General features: G+C 49.3%; 1 protein-coding gene across 1 annotated transcript in view; it reads right to left on the reverse strand.

The window, feature by feature from the left end:
* The window catches only part of LOC138963745 (phospholipid-transporting ATPase ABCA3-like), a 75,188-nt gene that overhangs the window by 20,397 nt on the left and 29,412 nt on the right, over nt 1-25,379 (reverse strand). The window contains exons 14-21 of the mRNA XM_070335593.1: nt 12,812-12,986; nt 11,132-11,363; nt 10,519-10,833; nt 9,167-9,334; nt 7,688-7,808; nt 6,292-6,516; nt 4,584-4,750; nt 2,847-3,029 (exon numbers count right to left, since the gene is read on the reverse strand). Of these exons, the coding sequence (XP_070191694.1) occupies nt 2,847-3,029; nt 4,584-4,750; nt 6,292-6,516; nt 7,688-7,808; nt 9,167-9,334; nt 10,519-10,833; nt 11,132-11,363; nt 12,812-12,986 (1,586 nt within the window). The remainder of the gene's footprint in view (nt 1-2,846; nt 3,030-4,583; nt 4,751-6,291; nt 6,517-7,687; nt 7,809-9,166; nt 9,335-10,518; nt 10,834-11,131; nt 11,364-12,811; nt 12,987-25,379) is intronic.

Here is a 25,379-nt window from a genome sequence, read left to right on the forward strand (position 1 = left end):
TGTCTTAGGTAAGTGATCCAACCAAGTGAGTGTTTATTCATGTCTTAGGTCAGTGATCAAACCAAGTGAGTGTTTATTCATGTCTTAGGTCAGTGATCAAACCAAGTGAGGGTTTATTCATGTCTTAGGTCAGTGATCCAACCAAGTGAGGGTTTATTCATGTCTTAGGTGAGTGATCAAACCAAGTGAGTGTTTATTCATGTCTTAGGTCAGTGATCAAACCAAGTGAGTGTTTATTCATGTATTAGGTCAGTGATCAAACCAAGTGAGTGTTTATTCATGTCTTAGGTCAGTGATCCAACCAAGTGAGGGTTTATTCATGTCTTAGGTAAGTGATCCAATTAAGTGAGTATTTATTCATGTCTTAGGTCAGTGATCCAACCAAGTGAGGGTTTATTCATGTCTTAGGTCAGTGATCCAACCAAGTGAGGGTTTATTCATGTCTTAGGTCAGTGATCAAACCAAGTGAGGGTTTATTCATGTCTTAGGTAAGTGATCCAATTAAGTGAGTATTTATTCATGTCTTAGGTCAGTGATCAAACCAAGTGAGTGTTTATTCATGTCTTAGGTCAGTGATCAAACCAAGTGAGGGTTTATTCATGTCTTAGGTCAGTGATCCAACCAAGTGAGGGTTTATTCATGTCTTAGGTGAGTGATCAAACCAAGTGAGTGTTTATTCATGTCTTAGGTCAGTGATCCAACCAAGTGAGGGTTTATTCATGTCTTAGGTAAGTGATCCAATTAAGTGAGTATTTATTCATGTCTTAGGTCAGTGATCCAATTAAGTGAGTGTTTATTCATGTCTTAGGTCAGTGATCCAACCAAGTGAGGGTTTATTCATGTCTTAGGTAAGTGATCCAATTAAGTGAGTATTTATTCATGTCTTAGGTCAGTGATCCAATTAAATGAGGGTTTGTGTGAGAAAAAAACATAAGCGGCTGAATGGAGTCTCTAAACAATCACACCACTTGCCAATGTAAATGTCAAGTAAGTCTCTAAGCTATCACACCACTTGCAAATGTAAATGTCAAGTAAGTCTCTAAACAATCACACTACTTGCCAATGCAAATGTCAAGTAAGCCTCTAAGCAATCACACCACTTGCCAATGTAAATGTCAAGTAAGTCTCTAAGCAATCACACCACTTGCCAATGTAAATCTCAAATAAGTCTCTAAGCAATCACACCACTTGCCAATGTAAATGTCAAGTAAGTCTCTAAGCAATCACACCACCACTTGCCAATGCAAATGTCAAGTAAGTCTCTAAGCAATCACACCACTTGCCAATGTAAATGTCAAGTAAGTCTCTAAACAATCACACCACTTGCCAATGCAAATGTCAAGTAAGTCTCCAAGCAATCACACTACTTGCCAATGTAAATGTCAAGTAAGTCTCTAAGCAATCACACCACTTGCCAATGTAAATCTCAAGTAAGTCTCTAAACAATTACACTACTTGCCAATGTAAATGTCAAGTAAGTCTCTAAGCTATCACACCACTTGCAAATGTAAATGTCAAGTAAGTCTCTAAACAATCACACTACTTGCCAATGATGTAAATGTCAAGTAAGTCTCTAAGCAATCACACCACTTACCAATGTAAATGTCAAGTAAGTCTCTAAGCAATCACACCACTTACCAATGTAAATGTCAAGTAAGTCTCTAAGCAATCACACCACTTACCAATGTAAATGTCAAGTAAGTCTCTAAGCTATCACACCACTTGCAAATGTAAATGTCAAGTAAGTCTCTAAGCAATCACACCACTTGCCAATGTAAATGTCAAGTAAGTCTCTAAGCAATCACACCACCACTTGCCAATGCAAATGTCAAGTAAGCCTCTAAGCAATCACACCACTTGCCAATGCAAATGTCAAGTAAGTCTCTAAGCAATCACACCACTTGCCAATGTAAATGTCAAGTAAGTCTCTAAACAATCACACCACTTGCCAATGTAAATGTCAAGTAAGTCTCTAAACAATCACACTACTTGCCAATGCAAATGTCAAGTAAGTCTCTAAGCAATCACACCACTTGCCAATGTAAATGTCAAGTAAGTCTCTAAACAATCACACCACTTGCCAATGCAAATGTCAAGTAAGTCTCCAAGCAATCACACTACTTGCCAATGTAAATGTCAAGTAAGTCTCTAAGCTATCACACCACTTGCAAATGTAAATGTCAAGTAAGTCTCTAAACAATCACACTACTTGCCAATGCAAATGTCAAGTAAGCCTCTAAGCAATCACACCACTTGCCAATGCAAATGTCAAGTAAGTCTCCAAGCAATCACACTACTTGCCAATGTAAATGTCAAGTAAGTCTCTAAGCAATCACACCACTTGCCAATGTAAATCTCAAGTAAGTCTCTAAACAATTACACTACTTGCCAATGTAAATGTCAAGTAAGTCTCTAAGCAATCACACCACTTGCCAATGTAAATCTCAAATAAGTCTCTAAGCAATCACACCACTTGCCAATGTAAATGTCAAGTAAGTCTCTAAACAATCAGCGGTGAAATCAGCGTGAAGAGTGTTTGGTTTTCGGTGTGAGGTTCAAATGGGTCAACACTTTTAGGAATATCTCGAGACTTCAGTTGCCAAAATAATACAAGGGTGACAGACACTGCAATATCAGAGGGGCAGAAAGACAGACACATACACATACAGAGAGACAATCAGACAATGAACGTAAAGGCAGACATAAACAAGTAACATGTAACAGTATACGACATATACCAACAAACAAGCAACATGTAATAGTATGTATACGACATAAACAAGTAACATGTAATAGTATGTATACGACATATACCAACAAACAAGCAAACAAGAAGTTGATCCAACCTTGGTGAGATTCATCAGAACCAGGGGGTCTGTCTTATTCAGCTCCTCAGGGGAACTGTTGTTGATACGGCGACGTTCATTGGCCACGTCATCGTCCTCAGCCATTGCGTCACTGCTGACGCCATTACCGTTGATGAAGGACAGAGGCACCGTGGAGACGTCACGAGTCTTGTTCTTCCGGCTCTGAAAGGGTAACAGTTCTTTTCTGTCAGCATGAAACTTGACCAAGTGACTAGTTCAAAATACTTTTGCTTGTTGTAATTGTGTTCATTAGTAAATCTAAACACAAAGAGACTGCCAACGTTCCAAAATTCAGAATCAAAAAAGAAGAAAGGTAGGTTGTTGTAACGTTTGTTATTGACAAAACAATACATTCACAAATATATCGGCCCAACGGTCTTTTAGAACAGTTTTTTTCGTTATTGTTTGTCTGTGCACTTAAAAGACCGTTGGGTCGATATATTTGTGAATGTATTGTTTTGTCAATAACAAACGTTCCAACAATCTACCTTTCTTGTTTTGTGATTGTGTGTTCATTAGTGTTAAGACCAGACCGGCACGGTTGGCCTAGTGGTAAGGCGTCCGCCCCGTGATCGGGAGGTCGTGGGTTCGAACCCCGGCCGGGTCATACCTAAGACTTTAAAATTGGCAATCTAGTGGCTGCTCCGCCTGGCGTCTGGCATTATGGGGTTAGTGCTAGGACTGGTTGGTCCGGTGTCAGAATAATGTGACTGGGTGAGACATGAAGCCCGTGCTGCGACTTCTGTCTTGTGTGTGGCGCACGTTATATGTCAAAGCAGCACCGCCCTGATATGGCCCTTCGTGGTCGGCTGGGCGTTAAGCAAACAAACAAACAAACAAAAAAGTGTTAATTAAGACCTAGACCCAGATGAGTTTTGTTGCCCTCTGATCAACGGTCGCCAACAGGACAGATTGATCTGTGCCCCGTTTCTGTGTCTTCTGCCCTTAGGACTTGTATTACTTTGCAGCCACCAACATGATCAACGCGCAAAATATGGTGTATCATTATAAAGTGGTATCTGTCTTATAATACAGCCTGCCTTGACCCCAGTTTCCCGGTTTCTTTCACTAACGTCTGTAAATACATTTCCATATTAAGACAAGCCCCTCCCTCAGGAGCTGATTTCCCAGGAATCTATGCACATCTAAATTAAAAAGAGTGGTTTCACTGTACCGATCTCAGCTTGTCAAAAAGGTGAACCAAAATGACCAAGGCGAGCCCCATGAAGAGTTTGGGTGAAATGATTGTCCCACCCACCTTGCAGAGAGCGGCGAGTTTGTCAAAGAGTCCAGTTAACATGATTTTCCCACCCACCTTGCAGAGAGCGGCGAGTTTGTCAAAGAGACGTAGCTAAATGACCAAGGCGAGACACATGCAGAGTTTAGGTCCCACCCACCTGGTAGAGAGTTAACATGATTGTCCCACCCACCTCACAGAGAGTAGAGAGTTTGTCACGAGAGTCTAGTTAACATGATTGTTCCACCCACCTTGCAGAGAGTAGAGAGTTTGTCACGAGAGTCTAGTTAACATGATTGTTCCACCCACCTTGCAGAGAGTAGAGAGTTTGTCACACGAGTCTAGTTAACATGATTGTCCCACCCACCTCACAGAGAGAAGATAGTTTGTCACAAGAGTCTAGTTAACATGATTGTCCCACCCACCTCACAGAGAGTAGAGAGTTTGTCACGAGAGTCTAGTTAACATGATTGTCCCACCTTGCAGAGAGTAGAGAGTTTGTCAAAGAGCCTGAGCTCGGTGGCGAGGACGACGCCCATGCAGACCACGCCCTGCAGGAACATGAAGAGCAGGAACTTGCCCACGCCGTAACTCTCCATCGACGTGAAGTCCTCCTCGAAGTCTAGACACGTGCTGCCACAGTTACCTGCACGGCATATTCCGCTTTCATATACCTGTTTTCATGACGCTATCATCCCATCCCTGCGAAATACGACTATCTCTTCCGCCCACTGGCAGGCCAGCAGCATCAGAGTCGCGCTACCCATGTGTGTTGTGTTAAGGTGTAATCCGCCCACTGGAAGGCTAGCAGCATCAGAGTCGCGCTACCCATGTGTGTTGTGTTAAGGTGTAATGAGCCCACTGGAAGGCTAGCAGCATCAGAGTCGCACTACCCATGTGTGTTGTGTTAAGATGTAATGAGCCCACTGGAAGGCTAGCAGCATCAGAGTCGCGCTACCCATGTGTGTTGTGTTAAGGTGTAATGAGCCCACTGGAAGGCTAGCAGCATCAGAGTCGCGCTACCCATGTGTGTTGTGTTAAGGTGTAATGAGCCCACTGGAAGGCTAGCAGCATCAGAGTCGCACTACCCATGTGTGTTGTGTTAAGATGTAATGAGCCCACTGGAAGGCTAGCAGCATCAGAGTCGCACTACCCATGTGTGTTGTGTTAAGATGTAATGAGCCCACTGGAAGGCTAGCAGCATCAGAGTCGCGCTACCCATGTGTGTTGTGTTAAGGTGTAATGAGCCCACTGGAAGGCTAGCAGCATCAGAGTCGCGCTACCCATGTGTGTTGTGTTAAGGTGTAATGAGCCCACTGGAAGGCTAGCAGCATCAGAGTCGCGCTACCCATGTGTGTTGTGTTAAGGTGTAATGAGCCCACTGGAAGGCTAGCAGCATCAGAGTCGCGCTACCCATGTGTGTTGTGTTAAGGTGTAATCAGCCACCAGCACGTCTGGCGGAATGACCGAGTTGTGTCTTACGTGTCACACTGGTGACCCGGGATGAGACACGCATTCCTCGCCTGATCCTGCACATTACGCTGATCCGTGTCCGTACCTCGCCTGATCCTGCACATTACGCTGATCCGTGTCCGTACCTACATAGATTTCAACTCGTGATCTGCCTGATGAAGACCCAAGTGGTCAAAACGCCGCTTGTATTTGTTTTGTTTTTGTCATTCCAACGTGAGTACAGTGCTTTTCATTCCAACGTGAGTACAGTGCTTTTCATTCCAACGTGAGTACAGTGCTTTTCATTCCAACGTGAGTACAGTGCTTTTCATTCCAACGTGAGTACAGTGCTTTTCATTCCAACGTGAGTACAGTGCTTTTCATTCCAACGTGAGTACAGTGCTTTTCATTCCAACGTGAGTACAGTGCTTTTCATTCCAACGTGAGTACAGGGCTTTTCATTCCAACGTGAGTACAGTGCTTTTCATTCCAACGTGAGTACAATGCTTTTCGATCTTGTTGTGTATCGCTCTCACGTGCAGTCGCCATTGTTTGTTTGCAGATGACATGTCATGAGACAAACATCTATCAACTGAAACAATTCACCCATTGCACACATGCATTTAAAAAACAGACTATTCTTTCAAAAAGATATAAAAATATGAAGGCAACAACGTTTGCACCAAACAGCTTACCATAGCACCAAACAGCTTACCATAGCACCAAACAGCTTACCATAGCTCTTGCAGCAGGGCCCCGCTACAATGGGACAGGTGGACTTGTAGCTCATTTTCTGGCAGGCGTCGAGGTTGAGGTAGTTGGTGTAGATATCCATGAAGGACTTGGCCATGCAGTAGTTGGGGAACAGAACCAGGAATAGCCAGTTGAAGAACTCGGCTTCTGACGTCAAACCCAGCCCCGGCAGCGCCAGAATGAACACTGTGATCGTTGTCACGAGGCCTGTAGAAAGACAGAATGAACACTGTGATCGTTGTCACGAGGCCTGTAGAAAGACAGAATGAACACTGTGATCGTTGTCACGAGGCCTGTAGAAAGACAGAATGAACACTGTGATCGTTGTCACGAGGCCTGTAGAAAGACAGAATGAACACTGTGATCGTTGTCACGAGGCCTGTAGACAGAAAGAATGAACACTGATCGTTGTCACTAGGCCTGTAGAAAGACAGAATGAACACTGATCGTTGTCACTAGGCCTGTAGAAAGACAGAATGAACACTGATCGTTGTCACTAGGCCTGTAGACAGACAGAATGAACACTGATCGTTGTCACGAGGCCTGTAGAAAGACAGAATGAACACTGTGATCGTTGTCACTAGGCCTGTAGAAAGACAGAATGAACACTGTGATCGTTGTCACTAGGCCTGTAGAAAGACAGAATGAACACTGTGATCGTTGTCACTAGGCCTGTAGAAAGACAGAATGAACACTGTGATCGTTGTCACGAGGCCTGTAGAAAGACAGAATGAACACTGATCGTTGTCACGAGGCCTGTAGAAAGACAGAATGAACACTGTGATCGTTGTCACGAGGCCTGTAGAAAGACAGAATGAACACTGTGATCGTTGTCACTAGGCCTGTAGAAAGACAGAATGAACACTGTGATCGTTGTCACGAGGCCTGTAGAAAGACAGAATGAACACTGTGATCGTTGTCACTAAACCTGTAGAAAGACATTTCTTCAATCAGAAGCAAGAAAGGTTATATTATGGAACGGTTATTTCCAGACAAAACGACACAATCACACGTACACCAACCTTCTATGCTATGCCTTTTTTCGAAAAAGAGTAACATCAAAGGAATACGCCTAAAACAATAACATGTAGGAAAACACCCTCATCAAGGATACTCACAAAGAGGTGGTCTCTATTAAAAGGTCGTCGACAGGACAGGTTGAAGCAGATGCACTGATCATGGGATATTGAACATACCCAGTACTGTAAATTAATCCTACCTTATATGAAATCAACTAGCAACAAGAAAAATGAGACCAACAACTTATGGCATCTGGCACCATAACGACATCGACCCAACTACGTCATCACATTTAGGTCATCACAATTAGGTCATCACAACTACGTCACCACAACTACGTCAGCGGAAGAAGACTGACCAGTGACGATGTTGAAGATGATGAGGATGACCATGGCGGTGGCCGCAGACTTGAAGAGGAAGGACACGAGGTAGACAAAGGCCAGCGCTGCCCACCCGTAGATCATCAACACCAACAGCACCTGAAACAACCACTCTCTGTCTTGATTACGTAGCTTACGTAGCACTCCATGCCTCGCTGTGTTTCAATAAGTACTGCAGACAACGCCGCTTACCTCGAACTCGCTTACCTCGATTTTTCGGATACGTCGAAGTGAACCATTAGTCCCGGCCAGCAGCCTTCTTTATATCACTAGAAATCCTTCACTTACCTCGACTTCGGATAGCTCGAAGTCTTATACTTTGAAAAATCGAGCTATCCGACGTGTAGGATAGCACGAACTTCGGATACCTCGAACTTGTTTGGGGGCCCCGACGAGATCGAGGTAAGCGGCGTTGTCTGTACAAGCAGAGACTTCGGGAAACGCATTATGCTAAGAGCATTACAAAGACAATTGTTGCAATTATATTACACAGCAACATCGAGGCATAATTATGTGACAGATTTTGAGAAAAGCGGACATTTCCATAAGTTGAATAACCACTTTCGAGCTGAGCGCTAAAATGTGAAAAATTGCTGAGCTTTATACTGTTTAACATATTTAGCCGACAAGGTGAAAGGTAAATGCACCTAATGGTTTGAAACATACAATACAAAAAAATATGAGCATTTTATTTTCTATGACAATTCTGTTCCCGTGTTCTCTGTAAATCCCGTACCTTCTGAGTTCAATTGTGAGGAACAGAGGTTTTGTGTAATCAGAAGCTTTACTTTTCTAAGTATGTTTCTAGAATGTCAACAGATCGCTGCTGATTTCAACTCCTGCAGCAGCGTGCATGTCAGGGCGTTTTCTACCACATTCTGTTACTGAGGCAACACGTTTTCTACCACATTCTGTTACTGAGGCAACACGTTTGGGCGTGTATTTTGGACAAGTGTCTGACTAAAGCTTTAGATTTTTAGACCACCTAGTTTTGAGTGTGTAAATATGTTTTTGATTCTAGAACATACTGTAACCTAGCCAAGAAATGTGGGCGTGTTTCTTGGACATGATTCTGACAAGAGCCTACTATTTTTTTACCAGTTAGTTTTAAGGCCCGGTGGCTCAGTTGGTAAAGCACTGGGCTTGTGATCCCAGGGTCGCAGGTTCGAATCCGGGCCGGGGCGGACATGGGTCAACTTTATGTGCAGACTCAGAGACGATATCCATCTCCCACCCCCGTGTCACCACAGTGGCACGTAAAAGACCTCGGCCATTCCGCAAAAAGTGCAGGTGTCTGATTACACGCAAACACGCATACACCTGGGTAGCGCGAATCTGTTGCTGCTAGCTTTTCACTAGGAGGAAGCGATCTGAATTTCCCAGTGATAAGACCATAAAGTAATACAAATGAAAATAAAATGAAGTGCGTTAACGGTTATGTTTATCCCCGAACGTACCAGCCCCAGCCGGTGGTCCTCCACGTAGGGCGCGGTGTCGAAGGCGGCGAAGACGACGAGCATGACGATGGCGGGGATCATGTAGTTGAGGTAGTCCCAGGCCAGGGTGGCCAGCCAGAACATACCTGGCCCCACCCCGCTCACCACCTGCAGGTGTTTGGCCCCTACCTGTAAGTAAAGCGGCAACATTAGTATGTCCAGAACATACCTGGCCCCACCCCGCTCACCACCTGCTGGTGCTTGGCCCCTACCTGTAAGTAAAGCGGCAACATTAGTATGTCCAGAACATACCTGGCCCCACCCCGCTCACCACCTGCTGGTGCTTGGCCCCTACCTGTAAGTAAAGCGGCAACATTAGTATGTCCAGAACATACCTGGCCCCACCCCGCTCACCACCTGCTGGTGCTTGGCCCCTACCTGTAAGCATAAGTATATTCCAACATAACAACATGTTCAGAATATATCTACATGGGCCTCTCGAGAACATACCCGACCCCACCCCGCTCACCACCTGCTGGTGCTTGGCCCCTACCTGTAAGCATAAGTATATTCCAACATAACAACATGTTCAGAATATATGTACATGGGTCTCTCGAGAACATACCCGACCCCACCCCGCTCACCACCTGCTGGTGCTTGGCCCCTACCTGTAAGCATAAGTATATTCCAACATAACAACATGTTCAGAATATATCTACATGGGTCTCTCGAGAACATACCCGACCCCACCCCGCTCACCACCTGCTGGTGCTTGGCCCCTACCTGTAAGCATAAGTATATTCCAACATAACAACATGTTCAGAATATATCTACATGGGTCTCTCGAGAACATACCCGGCCCCACCCCGCTCAGTTGTTTGGCCCCAACCTGAAAGCTTCTTCTTCTTCTGCGTTCGTGGGCTGAAACTCCCACGTACACTCGTGTTTTTGCACGAGTGGATTTTTACGTGTATGACCGTTTTTACCCCGCCATTTAGGCAGTCATACGCCGATTTCGGAGAAAGCATGCTGGGTATTTTCGTGTTTCTTTTACTCACCGAACTTAACATGGATTACAGGATTTTTTCCGTGCGCACTTGGACTTGTGCTTGCGTGTACACACGAAGGGGGATAAGGCACTAGCAGGTCTGCACATATGTTGACCTGCGAGATCGGAAAAATCTCCATCTTAATCCACCAGGTGCGGCTGGGATTCTAACCCACGACCTTCCGCTTTAGAGGTCGGCGTCTTACCACCAAGCCATTGCGCCCGTCTACCTGAAAGCGAATCACAACACACCAACACCGGTTCCAACCTCTACCCACACAGAAAGTCCAGCTCACACACTCCAACCACATCAAACGTGACCCACCTCTCTCTCCTTGACCAAGAAGAAGACGAAGCTGGAGGTCAAAAAGGCCATGCCGAAGGAGATGGAGAAGCCGACCAGGAAGCCCTGGGTGGAGCTTGTCAGACTCGTGTCCTCCGCCTCACCGTCAGCGTCCTTGGGCAAGGGTTCCATGGACGTCGTGATGCTGTAGCCGCTGCCATGCACGTCCTTGGCGATGGCGTTGAGAATGAGGGAGATGGCCGTGAGGAGGGCGTGGTATGGCTGACCGTTGTAGAACGCTGTGGCCTGCAGTGTGCCTCCGGCCGAGTGAGGGTCGAACTGTGCTCCTACTATCACCTGTGATGGAACATGACAGTGTGACGTTCTGGGAGTGTTGCTACCTTTCTAGTAGGAGAGGACGACCCGCCACATGTCACAACACATGATAATAAAGTATGAAATGAAATGAAATTTAACAAAATGAAATTACAATGATAAATTCTATTACTCTACGCCAACGAGCTGTTTTTCAAACAATTGGATACCTAAACAAACAAAAAAAGAAATGACGTATTCCACGACATACAATTATGTCATCAGATGATATAAAAATAACGACATGAAATGAAATGAAACGACATAAAACAATCCTTACCTCTTTGTTATAGGTTGCGGTTGACAGCGCAGAAGCCAGAGTGAGGAGGTACTGACTCATGTTCGTGTAGGTGGCAGCAACGTCCACTTTGCGCGTGTACTGGGAGGAGAGGGCGGCGGCGTAGGCTGTGGCCGCGCTCTCTGTGGCTGCGACAGCATTGCTGCCGTTGCTGTAAGGAACGTACGTCGTGCCGTACGCCGAGAGGTCCAGGGCTATGGCCACTTCGCTGTCCCTGAAACAAGGAAGCGCCACTCTTGCTGTGTTCATACTATTTTCATGGCATCTGTCTACAGCTGGTAGAAACATAAATCCTTTACAGAATAAAGAAATACATAGAACATTGAAATAAGCAAATAGATAATAAGAACGTCTGTTCAGACATAAATGTATCGCTTGATCACTGGATTTTCTCTTCGTTGGGCCATGTGACGTCAGAGTCCGTCTAAAACTCTAGCCGAGTCTACAAAAGAGTGTATGTTTGTGTGCGCTCAACCGTTAAACTATAAAAGGAATTCTAACTAGAATCGATCCATACATATTTTGTACATGTTATTTGTATGTTTGACCAAAATATGATTCGTTTCACCGATCGAAACAGTCAGTGTTCTTCTGAAACTATGCCAGCGGTAAAGGTGAACAATGACTGTCGAGATCCATGTAAAATGCCTTAGTTTTGTCAAAAATGCTAATAACGTACAACAATCTTCTTTTCTTCTCCTTCTTCTTCTTCTTCTTCTTCTTCTTCTTCTTCTTCTTCTTCTTCTTCTTCTTCTTCTTCTTCTTCTTCTCCTTCTTCTTCTTCTTCTTCTTCTTCTTCTTCTTCTTCTTCTTCTTCTTCTTCTTCTTCTGCGTTCGTGGGCTGAAACTCCCACGTACACTCGTGTTCTTGCACGAGTGGATTTGTACGTGTATGACCATTTTTACCCCGCCATTCAGGCAGCCATACGCCGCTTTTGGAGGAAAAGCTGTACTGTCCGAAGAAGCTGCATTATGAACATCATAAAATGTCCAAAACTCGGTACAACCCTCGAGAAAAACGCACCCAGTCCGGACCATGCTACAGACTGTACTTTGGACACCCCATTCTTAACAATCACACTTCAGACTGGACTTTGGACACCCCATTCTTAACAATCACACTTCAGACTGGACTTTGGACACCCCATTCTTAACAATCACACTTCAGGCTGGACTTTGGACACCCCATTCTTAACAATCACACTTCAGGCTGGACTTTGGACACCCCATTCTTAACAATCACACTTCAGACTTGACTTTGGACACCCAATTCTTAACAATCACACCACAGACTTACCGGGCATCAGAGTCGATGAGCCAATAGACAATTAACACTATCTAAATAAACACGGTTCTATCCATGCTAACTGTAACAGACAATAACAATATCTATAAACACGGTTCTATCCATGCTAAGTGTAACAGACAATAACAATATCTATAAACACGGTTCTATCCATGCTAACTGTATGTCAACCCTGCAACGGAGCTTTGCTCGAAACCGTGAACACAGCCTGGCGCGTACACTGGAGGTGACAGACAGAAGTAGCTGTACTGCTGGCATCATATAATGTCACAAACACAAAACAGCCCTGGAAGATAAACCCGCACCCAGTCTGTAGTGTGCACACCCCATGCTTCACAAACACACAGCAGACTTACCCGGCATCAGAGTCGATGAGCAGAGCGAGGATTGTGAAGATGACAGGCAGCAGCAGCTGTACCACGGAGATGACGCGATGGCGCCAGCTGAGGATGATCTTCTTGATGAACATGCCGTAGAAGTGAGACCACCTCAGCCTCCACCCTGTCAGCTTGACGTAGTCGTGGTTGAACTCTGCAGCGGTCAAAAAGCTCATAACAGATTAATTTGTGGACAACACAAGTTTAGCTCCTATTCATGTACTTACGAATTTTTTGGCCTTTTTCAAAAATGTAGGAAAACCTACTATCCCAGTCAGGATGATGATGAGGAAAAGCTATGTTCTATCTATTTTATGATCTTTCCGTAATGAACGTATACTTGTAAAATCTGTTCTCTGCACAGTTCCTAATCGCGTACAGAAACATACACATTATCATAATCTTTCTCCTGTATTGTGTCTTGCACAATGTGAGGTGTTTGGGTAGATTCTAGCACTAGTGCCTTTTTCACAATCAATTCATGAAAAACATTCCCACTGTGCTCAAATAGTGCGCAGGCTGTTCAGTTCGGGTACGTGTCCAAATGGAGGGATGGTGTTATCCGATGTAAACATCCAGCAACATCCGGTACGGTGCCCCGCACTGTTTACACGAGAAAGAGCGTGCCTGTTGTTGCCCTCGTGGGCCATTCCCAGGGCGATCATATGAAGAAAGGAAGAAAGACAGAGACGGACAGAAGGAGCGTGCCTGTTGTTGCCCTCGTGGACCATTCCCAGGGCGATCATATGAAGAGAGACAGAGACGGACAGAAGGAGCGTGCCTGTTGTTGCCCTCGTGGGCCATTCCCAGGGCGATCATATGAAGAGAGACAGAGACGGACAGAAGGAGCGTGCCTGTTGTTGCCCTCGTGGGCCATTCCCAGGGCGATCATATGAAGAGAGACAGAGACGGACAGAAGGAGCGTGCCTGTTGTTGTCCTCGTGGGCCATTCCCAGGGCGATCATGTGAAGAAAGACAGAGACGGACAGAAGGAGCGTGCCTGTTGTTGTCCTCGTGGACCATTCCCAGGGCGATCATGTGAAGAAAGACAGAGACGGACAGAAGGAGCGTGCCTGTTGTTGTCCTCGTGGACCATTCCCAGGGCGATCATGTGAAGAAAGACAGAGACGGACAGAAGGAGCGTGCCTGTTGTTGTCCTCGTGGGCCATTCCCAGGGCGATCATGTGAAGAAAGACAGAGACGGACAGAAGGAGCGTGCTTGTTGTTGTCCTCGTGGGCCATTCCCAGGGCGATCATGTGAAGAAAGACAGAGACGGACAGAAGGAGCGTGCCTGTTGTTGTCCTCGTGGGCCATTCCCAGGGCGATCATGTGAAGAAAGACAGAGACGGACAGAAGGAGCGTGCCTGTTGTTGTCCTCGTGGGCCATTCCCAGGGCGATCATGTGAAGAAAGACAGAGACGGACAGAAGGAGCGTGCCTGTTGTTGTCCTCGTGGGCCATTCCCAGGGCGATCATGTGAAGAAAGACAGAGACGGACAGAAGGAGCGTGCCTGTTGTTGTCCTCGTGGACCATTCCCAGGGCGATCATGTGAAGAAAGACAGAGACGGACAGAAGGAGCGTGCCTGTTGTTGTCCTCGTGGACCATTCCCAGGGCGATCATGTGAAGAAAGACAGAGACGGACAGAAGGAGCGTGCCTGTTGTTGTCCTCGTGGGCCATTCCCAGGGCGATCATGTGAAGAAAGACAGAGACGGACAGAAGGAGCGTGCCTGTTGTTGTCCTCGTGGGCCATTCCCAGGGCGATCATGTGAAGAAAGACAGAGACGGACAGAAGGAGCGTGCCTGTTGTTGTCCTCGTGGGCCATTCCCAGGGCGATCATGTGAAGAAAGACAGAGACGGACAGAAGGAGCGTGCCTGTTGTTGTCCTCGTGGGCCATTCCCAGGGCGATCATGTGAAGAAAGACAGAGACGGACAGAAGGAGCGTGCCTGTTGTTGTCCTCGTGGACCATTCCCAGGGCGATCATGTGAAGAAAGACAGAGACGGACAGAAGGAGCGTGCCTGTTGTTGTCCTCGTGGACCATTCCCAGGGCGATCATGTGAAGAAAGACAGAGACGGACAGAAGGAGCGTGCCTGTTGTTGCCCTCGTGGGCCATTCCCAGGGCGATCATGTGAAGAAAGACAGAGACGGACAGAAGGAGCGTGCCTGTTGTTGTCCTCGTGGACCATTCCCAGGGCGATCATGTGAAGAAAGACAGAGACGGACAGAAGGAGCGTGCCTGTTGTTGCCCTCGTGGGCCATTCCCAGGGCGATCATGTGAAGAAAGACAGAGACGGACAGAAGGAGCGTGCCTGTTGTTGTCCTCGTGGACCATTCCCAGGGCGATCATGTGAAGAAAGACAGAGACGGACAGAAGGAGCGTGCCTGTTGTTGTCCTCGTGGACCATTCCCAGGGCGATCATATGAAGAAAGACAGAAACGGACAGAAGGAGCGTGCCTGTTGTTGTCCTCGTGGACCATTCCCAGGGCGATCATATGAAGAAAGACAGAGACGGACAGAAGGAGCGTGCCTGTTGTTGCCCTCGTGGACCATTCCCAGGGCGATCATATGAAGAAAGACAGAGACGGACAGAAGGAGCGTGCCTGTTGTTGCCCTCGTGGACCATTCCCAGGGCGATCATGTGAAGAAAGACAGAGACGGACAGAAGGAGCGTGCCTGTTGTTGTCCTCGTGGACCATTCCCAGGGCGATCATATGAAGAAAGACAGAGACGGACAGAAGGAGCGTGCCTGTTGTTGTCCTCGTGGACCATTCCCAGGGCGATCATATGAAGAAAGACAGAGACGGACAGAAGGAGCGTGCCTGTTGTTGTCCTCGTGGGCCATTCCCAGGGCGATCATATGAAGAAAGACAGAGACGGACAGAAGGAGCGTGCCTGTTGTTGTCCTCGTGGGCCATTCCCAGTGCGATCATATGAAGAAAGACAGAAACGGACAGAAGGAGCGTGCCTGTTGTCGCCCTCGTGGGCCATTCCCAGTGCGATCATATGAAGAAAGACAGAAACGGACAGAAGGAGCGTGCCTGTTGTCGCCCTCGTGGGCCATTCCCAGTGCGATCATATGAAGAAAGACAGAAACGGACAGAAGGAGCGTGCCTGTTGTTGCCCTCGTGGACCATTCCCAGTGCGATCATATGAAGAAAGACAGAAACGGACAGAAGGAGCGTGCCTGTTGTTGCCCTCGTGGACCATTCCCAGTGCGATCATATGAAGAAAGACAGAGACGGACAGAAGGAGCGTGTCTGTTGTTGCCCTCGTGGACCATTCCCAGTGCGATCATATGAAGAAAGACAGAAACGGACAGAAGGAGCGTGCCTGTTGTTGTCCTCGTGGACCATTCCCAGGGCGATCATATGAAGAAAGACAGAGACGGACAGAAGGAGCGTGCCTGTTGTTGTCCTCGTGGACCATTCCCAGGGCGATCATATGAAGAAAGACAGAGACGGACAGAAGGAGCGTGCCTGTTGTTGTCCTCGTGGACCATTCCCAGGGCGATCATATGAAGAAAGACAGAGACGGACAGAAGGAGCGTGCCTGTTGTTGTCCTCGTGGGCCATTCCCAGGGCGATCATATGAAGAAAGACAGAGACGGACAGAAGGAGCGTGCCTGTTGTTGTCCTCGTGGGCCATTCCCAGTGAGATCATATGAAGAAAGACAGAAACGGACAGAAGGAGCGTGCCTGTTGTCGCCCTCGTGGGCCATTCCCAGTGCGATCATATGAAGAAAGACAGAAACGGACAGAAGGAGCGTGCCTGTTGTCGCCCTCGTGGGCCATTCCCAGTGCGATCATATGAAGAAAGACAGAAACGGACAGAAGGAGCGTGCCTGTTGTTGCCCTCGTGGACCATTCCCAGTGCGATCATATGAAGAAAGACAGAAACGGACAGAAGGAGCGTGCCTGTTGTTGCCCTCGTGGACCATTCCCAGTGCGATCATATGAAGAAAGACAGAGACGGACAGAAGGAGCGTGTCTGTTGTTGCCCTCGTGGACCATTCCCAGTGCGATCATATGAAGAAAGACAGAAACGGACAGAAGGAGCGTGCCTGTTGTTGTCCTCGTGGACCATTCCCAGGGCGATCATATGAAGAAAGACAGAGACGGACAGAAGGAGCGTGCCTGTTGTTGCCCTCGTGGACCATTCCCAGGGCGATCATATGAAGAAAGACAGAGACGGACAGAAGGAGCGTGCCTGTTGTTGCCCTCGTGGACCATTCCCAGGGCGATCATGTGAAGAAAGACAGAGACGGACAGAAGGAGCGTGCCTGTTGTTGTCCTCGTGGACCATTCCCAGGGCGATCATATGAAGAAAGACAGAGACGGACAGAAGGAGCGTGCCTGTTGTTGTCCTCGTGGACCATTCCCAGGGCGATCATATGAAGAAAGACAGAGACGGACAGAAGGAGCGTGCCTGTTGTTGTCCTCGTGGGCCATTCCCAAGGCGATCATATGAAGAAAGACAGAGACGGACAGAAGGAGCGTGCCTGTTGTTGTCCTCGTGGGCCATTCCCAGGGCGATCATATGAAGAAAGACAGAGACGGACAGAAGGAGCGTGCCTGTTGTTGTCCTCGTGGACCATTCCCAGGGCGATCATATGAAGAAAGGAAGAAAGACAGAGACGGACAGAAGGAGCGTGCCTGTTGTTGCCCTCGTGGACCATTCCCAGGGCGATCATATGAAGAAAGGAAGAAAGACAGAGACGGACAGAAGGAGCGTGCCTGTTGTTGCCCTCGTGGACCATTCCCAGGGCGATCATATGAAGAAAGGAAGAAAGACAGAGACGGACAGAAGGAGCGTGCCTGTTGTTGCCCTCGTGGACCATTCCCAGGGCGATCATATGAAGAAAGGAAGAAAGACAGAGACGGACAGAAGGAGCGTGCCTGTTGTTGCCCTCGTGGACCATTCCCAGGGCGATCATATGAAGAAAGGAAGAAAGACAGAGACGGACAGAAGGAGCGTGCCTGTTGTTGCCCTCGTGGGCCATTCCCAGGGCGATCATATGAAGAAAGGAAGAAAGACAGAGACGGACAGAAGGAGCGTGCCTGTTGTTGCCCTCGTGGACCATTCCCAGGGCGATCATATGAAGAAAGGAAGAAAGACAGAAACGGACAGAAGGGGCGTGCCTGTTGTTGCCCTCGTGGACCATTCCCAGGGCGATCATATGAAGAAAGGAAGAAAGACAGAAACGGACAGAAGGAGCGTGCCTGTTGTTGCCCTCGTGGGCCATTCCCAGGGCGATCATATGAAGAAAGACAGAGACGGACAGAAGGAGCGTGCCTGTTGTTGCCCTCGTGGACCATTCCCAGGGCGATCATATGAAGAAAGGAAGAAAGACAGAAACGGACAGAAGGAGCGTGCCTGTTGTTGCCCTCGTGGGCCATTCCCAGGGCGATCATATGAAGAAAGGAAGAAAGACAGAAACGGACAGAAGGAGCGTGCCTGTTGTTGCCCTCGTGGGCCATTCCCAGGGCGATCATATGAAGAAAGACAGAGACGGACAGAAGGAGCGTGCCTGTTGTTGCCCTCGTGGACCATTCCCAGGGCGATCATATGAAGAAAGGAAGAAAGACAGAAACGGACAGAAGGAGCGTGCCTGTTGTTGCCCTCGTGGGCCATTCCCAGGGCGATCATATGAAGAAAGACAGAGACGGACAGAAGGAGCGTGCCTGTTGTTGCCCTCGTGGACCATTCCCAGGGCGATCATATGAAGAAAGGAAGAAAGACAGAAACGGACAGAAGGAGCGTGCCTGTTGTTGCCCTCGTGGGCCATTCCCAGGGCGATCATATGAAGAAAGGAAGAAAGACAGAAACGGACAGAAGGAGCGTGCCTGTTGTTGCCCTCGTGGGCCATTCCCAGGGCGATCATGTGAAGAAAGGAAGAAAGACAGAGACGGACAGAAGGAGCGTGCCTGTTGTTGTCCTCGTGGACCATTCCCAGGGCGATCATATGAAGAAAGACAGAGACGGACAGAAGGAGCGTGCCTGTTGTTGCCCTCGTGGACCATTCCCAGGGCGATCATATGAAGAAAGACAGAGACGGACAGAAGGAGCGTGCCTGTTGTTGCCCTCGTGGACCATTCCCAGGGCGATCATATGAAGAAAGACAGAGACGGACAGAAGGAGCGTGCCTGTTGTTGCCCTCGTGGACCATTCCCAGGGCGATCATATGAAGAAAGACAGAGACGGACAGAAGGAGCGTGCCTGTTGTTGCCCTCGTGGGCCATTCCCAGGGCGATCATATGAAGAAAGACAGAGACGGACAGAAGGAGCGTGCCTGTTGTTGCCCTCGTGGGCCATTCCCAGGGCGATCATATGAAGAAAGACAGAGACGGACAGAAGGAGCGTGCCTGTTGTTGCCCTCGTGGACCATTCCCAGGGCGATCATATGAAGAAAGACAGAGACGGACAGAAGGAGCGTGCCTGTTGTTGCCCTCGTGGACCATTCCCAGGGCGATCATATGAAGAAAGACAGAGACGGACAGAAGGAGCGTGCCTGTTGTTGCCCTCGTGGACCATTCCCAGGGCGATCATATGAAGAAAGACAGAGACGGACAGAAGGAGCGTGCCTGTTGTCGCCCTCGTGGACCATTCCCAGTGCGATCATATGAAGAAAGACAGAGACGGACAGAAGGAGCGTGCCTGTTGTTGCCCTCGTGGGCCATTCCCAGGGCGATCATATGAAGAAAGACAGAGACGGACAGAAGGAGCGTGCCTGTTGTTGCCCTCGTGGGCCATTCCCAGGGCGATCATATGAAGAAAGACAGAGACGGACAGAAGGAGCGTGCCTGTTGTTGCCCTCGTGGACCATTCCCAGGGCGATCATATGAAGAAAGACAGAGACGGACAGAAGGAGCGTGCCTGTTGTTGCCCTCGTGGACCATTCCCAGGGCGATCATATGAAGAAAGACAGAGACGGACAGAAGGAGCGTGCCTGTTGTTGCCCTCGTGGACCATTCCCAGGGCGATCATATGAAGAAAGACAGAGACGGACAGAAGGAGCGTGCCTGTTGTTGCCCTCGTGGGCCATTCCCAGGGCGATCATATGAAGAAAGACAGAGACGGACAGAAGGAGCGTGCCTGTTGTTGCCCTCGTGGGCCATTCCCAGGGCGATCATATGAAGAAAGACAGAGACGGACAGAAGGAGCGTGCCTGTTGTTGCCCTCGTGGACCATTCCCAGGGCGATCATATGAAGAAAGACAGAGACGGACAGAAGGAGCGTGCCTGTTGTTGCCCTCGTGGGCCATTCCCAGTGCGATCATATGAAGAAAGACAGAGACGGACAGAAGGAGCGTGCCTGTTGTTGCCCTCGTGGGCCATTCCCAGGGCGATCATATGAAGAAAGGAAGAAAGATAAAGACGGACAGAAGGAGCGTGCCTGTTGTTGTCCTCGTGGACCATTCCCAGGGCGATCATATGAAGAAAGACAGAGACGGACAGAAGGAGCGTGCCTGTTGTTGCCCTCGTGGGCCATTCCCAGGGCGATCATGTGAAGAAAGGAAGAAAGATAAAGACGGACAGAAGGAGCGTGCCTGTTGTTGCCCTCGTGGACCATTCCCAGGGCGATCATACTGTGAAGAAAGGAAGAAAGACAGAGACGGACAGAAGGAGCGTGCCTGTTGTTGCCCTCGTGGACCATTCCCAGGGCGATCATACTGTGAAGAAAGGAAGAAAGACAGAGACGGACAGAAGGAGCGTGCCTGTTGTTGCCCTCGTGGACCATTCCCAGGGCGATCATATGAAGAAAGGAAGAAAGACAGAGACGGACAGAAGGAGCGTGCCTGTTGTTGCCCTCGTGGACCATTCCCAGGGCGATCATATGAAGAAAGGAAGAAAGACAGAGACGGACAGAAGGAGCGTGCCTGTTGTTGCCCTCGTGGACCATTCCCAGGGCGATCATATGAAGAAAGACAAAGACGGACAGAAGGAGCGTGCCTGTTGTTGCCCTCGTGGGCCATTCCCAGGGCGATCATATGAAGAAAGACAGAGACGGACAGAAGGAGCGTGCCTGTTGTTGTCCTCGTGGACCATTCCCAGGGCGATCATATGAAGAAAGACAGAGACGGACAGAAGGAGCGTGCCTGTTGTTGCCCTCGTGGACCATTCCCAGTGCGATCATATGAAGAAAGGAAGAAAGACAGAGACGGACAGAAGGAGCGTGCCTGTTGTTGCCCTCGTGGGCCATTCCCAGGGCGATCATATGAAGAAAGACAGAGACGGACAGAAGGAGCGTGCCTGTTGTTGCCCTCGTGGGCCATTCCCAGGGCGATCATATGAAGAAAGACAGAGACGGACAGAAGGAGCGTGCCTGTTGTTGCCCTCGTGGGCCATTCCCAGGGCGATCATATGAAGAAAGACAGAGACGGACAGAAGGAGCGTGCCTGTTGTCGCCCTCGTGGACCATTCCCAGGGCGATCATATGAAGAAAGACAGAGACGGACAGAAGGAGCGTGCCTGTTGTTGCCCTCGTGGACCATTCCCAGTGCGATCATATGAAGAAAGACAGAGACGGACAGAAGGAGCGTGCCTGTTGTCGCCCTCGTGGACCATTCCCAGGGCGATCATATGAAGAAAGGAAGAAAGACAGAGACGGACAGAAGGAGCGTGCCTGTTGTTGCCCTCGTGGGCCATTCCCAGGGCGATCATATGAAGAAAGACAGAGACGGACAGAAGGAGCGTGCCTGTTGTCGCCCTCGTGGACCATTCCCAGGGCGATCATATGAAGAAAGGAAGAAAGACAGAGACGGACAGAAGGAGCGTGCCTGTTGTTGCCCTCGTGGGCCATTCCCAGGGCGATCATATGAAGAAAGACAGAGACGGACAGAAGGAGCGTGCCTGTTGTCGCCCTCGTGGGCCATTCCCAGTGCGATCATATGAAGAAAGACAGAGACGGACAGAAGGAGCGTGCCTGTTGTCGCCCTCGTGGGCCATTCCCAGGGCGATCATATGAAGAAAGGAAGAAAGATAAAGACGGACAGAAGGAGCGTGCCTGTTGTTGCCCTCGTGGACCATTCCCAGGGCGATCATATGAAGAAAGACAGAGACGGACAGAAGGAGCGTGCCTGTTGTCGCCCTCGTGGACCATTCCCAGGGCGATCATATGAAGAAAGGAAGAAAGACAGAGACGGACAGAAGGAGCGTGCCTGTTGTTGCCCTCGTGGGCCATTCCCAGGGCGATCATATGAAGAAAGACAGAGACGGACAGAAGGAGCGTGCCTGTTGTTGCCCTCGTGGGCCATTCCCAGTGCGATCATATGAAGAAAGACAGAGACGGACAGAAGGAGCGTGCCTGTTGTTGCCCTCGTGGACCATTCCCAGGGCGATCATATGAAGAAAGACAGAGACGGACAGAAGGAGCGTGCCTGTTGTTGCCCTCGTGGACCATTCCCAGGGCGATCATATGAAGAAAGACAGAGACGGAAAGAAGGAGCGTGCCTGTTGTCGCCCTCGTGGACCATTCCCAGGGCGATCATATGAAGAAAGGAAGAAAGACAGAGACGGACAGAAGGAGCGTGCCTGTTGTTGCCCTCGTGGGCCATTCCCAGGGCGATCATATGAAGAAAGGAAGAAAGACAGAGACGGACAGAAGGAGCGTGCCTGTTGTTGCCCTCGTGGACCATTCCCAGTGCGATCATATGAAGAAAGACAGAGACGGACAGAAGGAGCGTGCCTGTTGTCGCCCTCGTGGACCATTCCCAGGGCGATCATATGAAGAAAGGAAGAAAGACAGAGACGGACAGAAGGAGCGTGCCTGTTGTTGCCCTCGTGGACCATTGCATTCCCAGGGCGATCATATGAAGAAAGGAAGAAAGACAGAGACGGACTGAAGGAGCGTGCCTGTTGTTGCCCTCGTGGACCATTCCCAGTGCGATCATATGAAGAAAGACAGAGACGGACAGAAGGAGCGTGCCTGTTGTTGCCCTCGTGGGCCATTCCCAGGGCGATCATATGAAGAAAGACAGAGACGGACAGAAGGAGCGTGCCTGTTGTCGCCCTCGTGGGCCATTCCCAGGGCGATCATATGAAGAAAGGAAGAAAGATAAAGACGGACAGAAGGAGCGTGCCTGTTGTTGCCCTCGTGGACCATTCCCAGGGCGATCATATGAAGAAAGGAAGAAAGACAGAGACGGACAGAAGGAGCGTGCCTGTTGTTGCCCTCGTGGGCCATTCCCAGGGCGATCATATGAAGAAAGGAAGAAAGACAGAGACGGACAGAAGGAGCGTGCCTGTTGTTGCCCTCGTGGACCATTCCCAGGGCGATCATATGAAGAAAGACAGAGACGGACAGAAGGAGCGTGCCTGTTGTCGCCCTCGTGGACCATTCCCAGGGCGATCATTTGAAGAAAGACAGAGACGGACAGAAGGAGCGTGCCTGTTGTTGCCCTCGTGGACCATTCCCAGGGCGATCATATGAAGAAAGGAAGAAAGACAGAGACGGACAGAAGGAGCGTGCCTGTTGTTGCCCTCGTGGGCCATTCCCAGGGCGATCATATGATGAAAGGAAGAAAGACAGAGACGGACAGAAGGAGCGTGCCTGTTGTCGCCCTCGTGGACCATTCCCAGGGCGATCATATGAAGAAAGGAAGAAAGACAGAGACGGACAGAAGGAGCGTGCCTGTTGTTGCCCTCGTGGACCATTGCATTCCCAGGGCGATCATATGAAGAAAGGAAGAAAGACAGAGACGGACTGAAGGAGCGTGCCTGTTGTTGCCCTCGTGGACCATTCCCAGGGCGATCATATGAAGAAAGACAGAGACGGACAGAAGGAGCGTGCCTGTTGTTGCCCTCGTGGACCATTCCCAGTGCGATCATATGAAGAAAGACAGAGACGGACAGAAGGAGCGTGCCTGTTGTTGCCCTCGTGGACCATTCCCAGGGCGATCATATGAAGAAAGGAAGAAAGACAGAGACGGACAGAAGGAGCGTGCCTGTTGTTGCCCTCGTGGGCCATTCCCAGGGCGATCATATGAAGAAAGACAGAGACGGACAGAAGGAGCGTGCCTGTTGTTGCCCTCGTGGGCCATTCCCAGTGCGATCATATGAAGAAAGACAGAGACGGACAGAAGGAGCGTGCCTGTTGTTGCCCTCGTGGGCCATTCCCAGTGCGATCATATGAAGAAAGACAGAGACGGACAGAAGGAGCGTGCCTGTTGTTGCCCTCGTGGGCCATTCCCAGGGCGATCATATGAAGAAAGACAGAGACGGACAGAAGGAGCGTGCCTGTTGTTGCCCTCGTGGGCCATTCCCAGTGCGATCATATGAAGAAAGACAGAGACGGACAGAAGGAGCGTGCCTGTTGTTGCCCTCGTGGGCCATTCCCAGGGCGATCATATGAAGAAAGACAGAGACGGACAGAAGGAGCGTGCCTGTTGTCGCCCTCGTGGACCATTCCCAGGGCGATCATATGAAGAAAGGAAGAAAGACAGAGACGGACAGAAGGAGCGTGCCTGTTGTTGCCCTCGTGGACCATTCCCAGGGCGATCATATGAAGAAAGACAGAGACGGACAGAAGGAGCGTGCCTGTTGTTGCCCTCGTGGACCATTCCCAGGGCGATCATATGAAGAAAGACAGAGACGGACAGAAGGAGCGTGCCTGTTGTTGCCCTCGTGGACCATTCCCAGGGCGATCATATGAAGAAAGACAGAGACGGACAGAAGGAGCGTGCCTGTTGTTGCCCTCGTGGGCCATTCCCAGGGCGATCATATGAAGAAAGACAGAGACGGACAGAAGGAGCGTGCCTGTTGTTGCCCTCGTGGGCCATTCCCAGGGCGATCATATGAAGAAAGACAGAGACGGACAGAAGGAGCGTGCCTGTTGTTGCCCTCGTGGACCATTCCCAGGGCGATCATATGAAGAAAGACAGAGACGGACAGAAGGAGCGTGCCTGTTGTTGCCCTCGTGGACCATTCCCAGGGCGATCATATGAAGAAAGACAGAGACGGACAGAAGGAGCGTGCCTGTTGTTGCCCTCGTGGACCATTCCCAGGGCGATCATATGAAGAAAGACAGAGACGGACAGAAGGAGCGTGCCTGTTGTTGCCCTCGTGGACCATTCCCAGGGCGATCATATGAAGAAAGGAAGAAAGACAGAGACGGACAGAAGGAGCGTGCCTGTTGTTGCCCTCGTGGGCCATTCCCAGGGCGATCATATGAAGAAAGGAAGAAAGACAGAGACGGACAGAAGGAGCGTGCCTGTTGTTGCCCTCGTGGGCCATTCCCAGGGCGATCATATGAAGAAAGACAGAGACGGACAGAAGGAGCGTGCCTGTTGTTGCCCTCGTGGGCCATTCCCAGTGCGATCATATGAAGAAAGACAGAGACGGACAGAAGGAGCGTGCCTGTTGTTGCCCTCGTGGGCCATTCCCAGTGCGATCATATGAAGAAAGACAGAGACGGACAGAAGGAGCGTGCCTGTTGTTGCCCTCGTGGGCCATTCCCAGGGCGATCATATGAAGAAAGACAGAGACGGACAGAAGGAGCGTGCCTGTTGTTGCCCTCGTGGGCCATTCCCAGTGCGATCATATGA

This window comes from Littorina saxatilis, linkage group LG4, assembly GCF_037325665.1.
Source record: "Littorina saxatilis isolate snail1 linkage group LG4, US_GU_Lsax_2.0, whole genome shotgun sequence".
In the NCBI taxonomy this organism is placed as follows: Eukaryota; Metazoa; Mollusca; class Gastropoda; order Littorinimorpha; family Littorinidae; genus Littorina; species Littorina saxatilis.